Source organism: Bison bison, unplaced genomic scaffold (assembly GCF_000754665.1).
Source record: "Bison bison bison isolate TAMUID 2011002044 unplaced genomic scaffold, Bison_UMD1.0 scf7180017864168, whole genome shotgun sequence".
NCBI lineage: Eukaryota > Metazoa > Chordata > Mammalia > Artiodactyla > Bovidae > Bison > Bison bison.
The window spans coordinates 240,802-249,100 of NW_011494740.1; the positions used below are offsets into that span (position 1 = coordinate 240,802).

Here is an 8,299-nt window from a genome sequence, read left to right on the forward strand (position 1 = left end):
CTGACTTCAAGCAGCCAATCCACGGGGAAGGGGTTCGATCCCTAGCAGGGGAACTAAGACCCCACGTGCCATGTGGCACTGCCAAAAGATAAAAAACAGGAACAAAAAACTAGCCATGTTAGCAATGATACATAATATTATCATAATACATGATAAGTATCATAATACATGATACTTTGAAAACAGGTCTTAAAACTGAAACATTAAAAAATTGTCTCATTTTCTAGTGGGGGTATCCCACATTTTCTAGAAGAAAAAAAAGAGACCCAAACAATAGACATAAAGACAGGCCTTCAGAGCAACAATGCACTTCCCTCAGAAAATCACAGTAATCCTCATTCAGAATCCTGTAGTGCTTTTTATCCCAAGGTACTGAAATTTAATCAACTCAGACACTATACACAACTCTGAGTCTCTTCTCATTTTTTATTTTTTAAAAAAGACAGATTTAGGATTTCGTAAGAAATTACTGTTACATTTTTTTTTAATCTGTCAAGTACTACAGTAATGGAATAAATAAATAAGATTTTTTTTAAGTTCAATGTTTATAGACATATTTATAAAAAAATGACTGAATTAGAAGACATTAAATAATGCTGACACACCAGGAGGGGTTTAGGCAAGGAAAGGCACATCATTCCACCACAAGAGATAAAGACCAGTCGGAAGTTAATGACCAGCCAAAGCTTTAGGTCTTGTGGTAGTTTTCCTAGCTCTGGAGGGTCATTACGGTGGAACCTTCTTTATGGTACTTAGCTGAAATAAACAGCAGTTGGAAAATTTTACTTGGTGACCTCAATGTATCATTTAAAAGAAAGCACTCTTGTAATATGTCTGGTGTGTGAGGAGGGAAGGAACAAAAATCCAAAAAGGTTTGCTGATACTGGAAATCCTATTGACATATTAAAGATTTTTTTAAAAAAGGTAAAATAAGGTTAATCGTCTTGACTGGCTGAACTGGAATTTTTGTAGTTAACAAAGTTAAAATTCCACGTAAACACTCCCTTTCTTTTAAACAGACAGTGTACAGATAAAAAAACTGCAGTATTTCACTTCAGATGAAACTATATGCCAATATTTAGGGAAAAGGATCTTAGATGATTTCCTTATTTTAGATAGCCTAAGTCCTTGAAGACAGCACTATATCTCTGGCTGACGGCTGTCTACAATAGCAAAGCGAATATAAGTTTTGACAATGATAAGAGGTTTCCCAAAGAAACTGTAAACAGATACAGTTACATTACTGAAAAGTCTAATAGACGTTAGCAGAACTTGCTATGGGTCAACCTCCTACTACCAATTTTCCTCACGAATTTGTGCCAAGACTCTACCCATTTTTCTCTGTCTGGATTCTGAACCTAGATTAGTTTGACTAAAAGATGGAATCACCCAGGTTCCATTTAAATTTTAGTTGTGTTGAGAAACAACTGTCTGCATGAATAAATAAAATGGGTTTTCAGGATAAAATGGTATATCCACACAAAAAAAGTTAAATTAAAAACAATTCAGGGGGAGGTAACGGACAATATTAATATAAAAAAAAATCATAAAAATGGCAACTGTAAAGCAGGCAGCTTCCCACTCATGCCACACGATATGCCTTCATTAAGGTGTACTCTTTCCGGTTGGTATGAGCAGCCCAGATGAAGAGAGCAGAAGCCATGAACTGTAAGGGAGCTGACACGCAAGCCAGGCAGAAGGACCATCCGAATTCACCAGACACGTTCTCAGGCAGCTCCAGTTTCTGGTGGAGTAGTTCAATTCCAGCAACATAACAACTCACTGAGCCCAGTGTACACAGACCTTGGAGGAAAATTTAGGAGAAAAAAAACAACATAGCTAGATAAGAGCATGATAAAAGGCAGTGACATGTGATCCCTAAGGCGACAAAGAGGTAAAACTAAGTTTGAAGAAGAGACCCACCTGCAAGGAGATGGAGAATGCCTGTGGCGATGGTGGGATACAAGCTTCGGCAGATACAAGCACAAAGTCCAATCAAAGCCCCAAAGCACATCAAACCTAGACTAACAAAAGGTAAAAGGAACTGGCAACGCCAAAGATCTGATTTCAAAAGAGAGAGAGAGACAGAAATGAAATGTTACCATTTCAGTTTTCTCACAATGGCAATTTCTTTCATATTCTATTAGAACTTTTCTCAAAAAGGTGAGAATGGGGTACTTTGATATTGAGGCTTTTTTCCTAAAGCACATTGTTCAAAACAGTGCTAACTTTCTTCTGACAAAAGCAAAAAGACACTAATAGTTAACTATTACTGAGGGCTTCCTATGTATCAGGCACTGTTCTATACATGCTTTGTGTATTAAACCTCCCAACACCCCTATGAAGAAGGTACTATTACCTCCATTTTATAAATGAGGAAACTGAAAGAAGATAACTTGTACAAGGTAACACAGTAAGTGGAAGAACCAGACTGGAAGCAAAACCTTCTGGTTCTACATACATATTTAAGTCCTTATAGGATCTCAAGGCAGGAATAACAAGTAAATGAATAGTGATTATAAAAGACCTGTTAAAAGAATATACACAAAGCACAAAGCAGAGGATCTAGTATATACCAGGCACTCAAAAAATGGCAGTTTTAATTATCATAAAGTCCCTCAACAACATTGGGAAAAAAGCTGATGACTTTCCAAAGCACCCCGTTACCTTTTCAAACTATGTTAATTATTATCAATGTAGGAACATCAACTCTGAATCAAATTTTACCTTTTAGGGCTAGTTTTACTTTCTGGCACTACATCAACGTCTTTTTTCTAACTTCCCTTCAAACTCTGTTAGTAACAAACTTCCTATGCATTGACAATGCAAAATTGAATACTTGCCATTTATTCAACATCCCCTCTCATGAAACGGTCATTCTTCCGGGCAGGTTCCAGTAACTCTAATAGCCTAGAGACTAGGTCCAAATCTGAAGATAGTATTTCCCAGGCAGCCTGACCATCAAGGAACAGAATGCTCTTAATAAGCACTTTCATTTTTGACATCTACACTTTTGATACCACCACCTAAGACTAGATCAATAGTTTTGGGAGGCCTGACACTTAAGTTGACTCATGTAAAGCTTGCAGTCAACTTTTTTCACATATCCCTAGCTGAACACAGAAAAAATGAAGTGTTTAACTTAAATATAGACATTTATATTTATTCCTATAAATTTCCTCTTTAAACAGGCCTATTAATAACATCTTTTTGTGAGTATAGATTCTGTCACCCAGTGTATTAGCTGCTCAACTTCATATCTGCAATTTGTTAAGTACATATCTAACTTCTAAAATATATTATCAAGAGGACAGAGTTTGTTGGGATAACATTAAAGATCTTATTTCAAGTTGACACAATGTACAATGTCATCTTGTTCCAAAATCAGAGTTCAACAAAAGACATATACAGTTATTTTCCTTTTTTCCCAACAAAGTACTCACAGGTTCGAAGCAGATCAATCCCACTATTGTGGTTTCCAGGCTCAACAAATTTCTCCATGAACTGCTCATTTAGTGTGAAACTCATGCATTTTGTGACCATATCAAATGACTCTGTAATAAGAAAAATGATTGCTTGTTGCGTTTTTGCTTGTTTTAATTTTAAACATTTAACAAAAATCTGTAATTATTCTCTGAAATAAAAGGTGACGTGGAAAAATGTTCTCAGGAGAGCACCCTCTTTGGCCCTGAGTGACACACAGGACGGACTAATGCCCAAGAGACCAACAGTTCTCAGCCGCAGGTGTGACATAGGTACAGGAAGGCAAAAAAAAAAAAAGGAGAAAAATGAATGAGAATAGACAGTAAGATGACTATGAAGGAGGAGGGGACAAAGAATAAAATAAACTTTGATCCTTCTCCCCCAAACCTATTCCATCAGTCTTGTTCCCCATCTCAGGTAAACAATAATTTCATCCTTCTCATTCCTCAGACCAGAAACTTTATAGAGTCATTCTTGCCCATAAGCATTTCATCAGGAAATCCCACAGGCTCTACCTTCAACATTTATCTAGGATCAGGCACTGCGCTCAGTACTACCACCCTGATCTGAGGCGTAACCATCTTTCACATGAACTGGTTCAACAGCCTCTTAAGTCTCCTGGCTTCCGTCTTGCCCAGCCACCTGTCTGTTTTCAACACATCTGCCTAGGTGACCAGATTATCTTTGCTCTGCACAAAGCCCCACAATGGCTCCATCACACTCAGAGTAATATCCAAAGTCCTCATCACACCTACAGAATCCTGCCTGATTTGCCCTACTCCCACTCCCAGAATACATCTCTGACAGTCTACCCAACTCTCCCCAGGCCCCTCCCTTCCAGCCTAGGGAAGTCCATGCTGGTTCTTGAGTATTTCAGGCATGCTCCCACCACAGGGCCCTTAGAGTTGTTCCGTCCATTCTAAATGAGTCTCCTTATTTCCACAATTACCCACAGGGTCAACTCCTTCACCTTTATCAAGTCTTTACTCAAGTGGTGTTTTCCTGCTGCAGCCTATCCTGCCTTTACTATTGAAGAACATAACTTATATGCCCACCAACATCCCCTTCCCTATGTACTTTCAAATCCCCTTTATTTTACTCTATTTTTCATAGCACATCACCTTCTACTACATAATTATTTATTCTGTTGATACTGTTATACCTATTTGTTGTTTATTGCCAGTCAGCTCTTATTAGAATGTTAGCTCCCCAGGACTAGGGATTTTTGTTTTTTTCCTAACGTACACCTAGCTCCTAGGCCCTGAACATGAAAGTGTGCAATAAATATTTGTTGACTGAATAATAAATGATTGCTAAGATTCAAGTATCAAGTGTTCCTATGCTCTCATAAATAGAACTGAACATTTTAAATAAAATTCAACCAACTTTCACTCTTTCCGATCACTTTCTTTTTTGTATAAAATCACACTATCATCCTTCTGATGTACAGTATTTTGAGCCTGTTGTGCTGTGATTTGAATACAATGCTCCCCACCAACAGGCCAACAGAACTAGTCATAAATGGAAACAAATTTATAAAGCTGTTACTTGCAAAGAACTCTAAAGCTTCCATCTTAACAACTAGAAATTAAAAATTTTCAATGCTAAGAATGCTTACAAAATAAACCTGAGAGGTAGTTTCTTAATTTTTTTTTATTCTCATAATGCATATTTTTAACCTAAAAACTCCATCAAGATTGTTGTAAACAGGTCTTAAACAAGGAGATTTAAACAGAGTTGGCCAAATTAAATCCTCAAGATTTAGAGGGCAAATGATAATATCTACTAAAACACAACTACATATAAATGACTATTAATTCATATGTGTTGACTTGATTTTGGATACTAGTACTTTTAACAATTACCAAGTATTTAAAATCTTCCAAAGTACTTTACTAATTATTTTCTCATGACATGTGTGAGATTAATACAACTATTTCAATGTGTGGTTAAATAAGTACAAAGATTAAAAATGGCTTTCTCCAAGATAAGGACAGTTACTCATTCAACCAATATTAATGAGTACAATATTAATGAGTACAATTAATTAATGGAAACTGAGGAGAGAAGGTGATAGGGAAAAAGAAATACATAAGATTTATTTCTTTGGGAAGAGAAAGAACCCACAGACATTCTTGTACATAACTGGCCATCATCGTATCACTTTCTCTATTATTGAGTAGCCATTGCAGAAGACGCAAGAGATGTGAGCTCAATTCCTGGGTAGCGAAGAACACCTAGAGTAGGAAATGGGAACCCCCTCCAGTATTCTTGCCCAGAAAATACTATGGAGAGAGGAGCATGGCGGGCTACAGTCCACGGGGTCACAAAGAGTCGCCCACAATGCAGTGAGTGCGCGTGCACGCGCACACACACGCAAACACACACACACACAAAGGAGACAAAAAGTTAAAATAAGACAAATACCTGTCCTTTCTGGCGGGCTATACCAGTACGTGTTTTGGGGTATAGTGATACACCGTCTCCACAATCCCACTGTGCCATTATATCGGAAAAGTGCATCACTGTAAGTCTTTTCATCTGCCTCATCACTAGCAAAGTCATTCCAGATGCTTTTGTTCAAATCGCTGGAATTTTCTTGAACTGGACTCCGATACTCATACCAGAAGTCTGTGCCAATTGAGGCTGCCATGTAGATGGTAGAAATGAGGCTAAGTACACAAGCAATTACAAACGCTGTAGCAAAACGGTTATCCATTCTGGCATTCAGACTGCTCTGTTTAGAAGTTGAAAGAGAAGAAAAGTTAGACTTCAAGGACAAGTACAGATTTTGAAAGGAATTACGTCAAAATCACCCTTTACCCTATTCCCCATCCCATGGCTCTTTAAAGTAATGTATAATGATTAATGAATTAAAAAAAAAAAAAAAGAAGAAGAAGCAAGCATGTTTTAAATTAAGTTCAAAACAAAACTCATTATCATGAAAGTACTTATTGAATGCTCACATACCCAGGATGCTACGGAGACAGAAGTCTTGTTCTCTAGTCTATCACCTGCACACTAAAACAGACAACACTGAAATGGACATACACATTACAGATACAAACAGCAGACATGCCCAAAGTCAGCAATGTACCTTGCATACATTTTTAATGACAGACTGCAGAGCATTAAGTGTTCTGGGTCTGAGTGTGAAAAAGGCATAGGAAAAGGAAGCAGAGGAAATCGGCTCCTCCCAGTTTCCTCTGAACAGGGAAACCTTTTAAAACAAGGTAAAGAAAGAGTAAGGAACTATTTAGAAGACAGCTGAAAATGTCTGTTAGCCCAGAGAGAAAGGTTGTTTCAGGCGCACGGAGGAGCAAAGAGAATAATAATATGCAGTAATGCTAGATACCAATCTGCCCCTAATCCATTAAAGCTAAGCCAAGCTCCCTTCCGCTGTCAAAGTCTTCACTCCTTCCTACCTACTCGCCCCGTTCCTTATACTTTTGAACCTTCTTATCTGCAAACTAAAAGATCCTCAGCCGGAAGGAAAACTCTGAATTAGGCAAATATTAACACTCCAAAGGCGTGGACTGGGCTGAATGGCAATAGTAAATGGCCGCAACACAATGACTCAAGGCGGATCAAGCTGAGTCAAATACTGCAAATATATACCATGAACCGCGCCAAACACCTTAAAAAGGAGCTCGAAAACAAGCTCGCAAACTGGGGTTGCTGAGTTTGGAAAATGGCAAGTGACTCAGGAGAGATCAGAGCAATCACAATCGTTAACGATGATAACTCCAGAAGTTGGGTTTGTATTTTTATTTTTCTAATTCTTTTTCATCCTGATGCTCTCAAATGACCTTAAAAGGTCCCGAGCACCAGGAGCGGCGGTTCTCCCAGGCCGGACGCCTGGAGCTGTCACCTCGCGGGTCGCACCCTGGGGCTGGGGGTGGTCGAGACGAGCGGGCGGGCTCTGGGGCGGGGCAGCCCTGAGCGGTCCCCGGCCAGGGGCCCCAGATACCCGAGAAGGCCCCTCCCCGGAACAATCAGCCAAGGGAAAAGCCCGGCGATAACCCCCGACTCAGGACCCACACGGCCCGGGCCGCGCCCAGGGAGGGGGCCCCCTCTTCAAACTGCTGGAAACCTCGAACGACTACACGACCCCCGCCCAGCGACGTCGGCCCCGCTCACTCACCGCCCATCCTCCTGCTCCGCCAGCTTCGCCCTCAAGCTCAAACCACAGCACCCTACTCTCTCCGCGCCTCCTCTGACGCACTTCCCTGCAGAGCCCGCCCCCTCCATAACTCCCGCGCCTCCGCCTCCGCCTCCACCCCGGGCCGGGCCTGGCCCCGGAGCCGAGGGGACTTGTGGGAGTTGTAGGAGGGACAGAGGAAAAGCTGCGGGGGGCGGGAGACGGCATTCCTGGCGCTAGGCGCGGCGCATTGTGGGAGATGTAGTTCAGCTTCCGAGGTGCGCAGAAGGGAGGTCTGAGTTGATTGTTTCTTATATTTTACTACGAAGGTCCACCGAGTAAGGGGAGGTGTTTCGGGTCACTACGGATCATTAATTGTGACTAATGTGACTCAGATTTTTCCAGTTGTGCTTTCCCTACCACCACCCTAATTGTGAAACAACAATGCGATTATCCTTTTAAAATATTAACCCAATAATTTTAAAACTCTCCTACAGGCTCATTCCCATTGCACCAGGTAGTCTTTCTGGTTTTATGGCTTAAGTTTAGACTAAGAAGGATGTAACCTGACAGAGTCCCTTGGACTGCAAGGAGATCCATCCAACCAGTCAATCCTAAAGGAAATCAATCCTGAATATTCTTTGTAAGGACTGATGCTGAGCTTGAATCTCCAAT

The 8,299-nt window shown here is 40.4% G+C and overlaps 1 protein-coding gene across 5 annotated transcripts; it reads right to left on the minus strand.

Moving 5' to 3' along the window:
- Window positions 1-412: 412 nt before the first annotated feature.
- CLDND1 (claudin domain containing 1) lies at window positions 413-7,731 on the minus strand. 5 transcript variants are annotated; one of them, XM_010841922.1, is made up of 6 exons: window positions 7,628-7,731; window positions 6,454-6,504; window positions 5,911-6,220; window positions 3,444-3,554; window positions 1,924-2,061; window positions 413-1,803 (listed from the first exon to the last, which is right to left on the minus strand). In XM_010841922.1, the coding sequence occupies exons 3-6, from the start codon at window positions 6,200-6,202 to the stop codon at window positions 1,583-1,585; spliced, it is 762 nt and encodes a 253-aa protein (XP_010840224.1). In that variant the 5' UTR covers window positions 6,203-6,220; window positions 6,454-6,504; window positions 7,628-7,731; the 3' UTR covers window positions 413-1,582. The 5 variants fall into 5 exon arrangements, with proteins under 5 accessions (XP_010840224.1, XP_010840221.1, XP_010840220.1 ...); XM_010841919.1 differs by having other exon boundaries at window positions 6,454-6,519; window positions 7,628-7,698; XM_010841918.1 differs by lacking the exon at window positions 6,454-6,504 and having other exon boundaries at window positions 7,628-7,709.
- Window positions 7,732-8,299: the final 568 nt, after the last annotated feature.

Coding starts and splice junctions, on each gene's coding strand:
- CLDND1 (XM_010841922.1), bottom strand. CDS start 6,202: ATGGATAACCGTTTTGCTACAGCGTTTGTAATTGCTTGTGTACTTAGC. Junction 2,062..3,443: donor GATTGATCTGCTTCGAACCT/GTGAGTACTTTG, acceptor TTTTGAAATCAG/ATCTTTGGCGTTGCCAGTTC. Junction 1,804..1,923: donor CATTCTCCATCTCCTTGCAG/GTGGGTCTCTTC, acceptor TTTTCCTCCAAG/GTCTGTGTACACTGGGCTCA.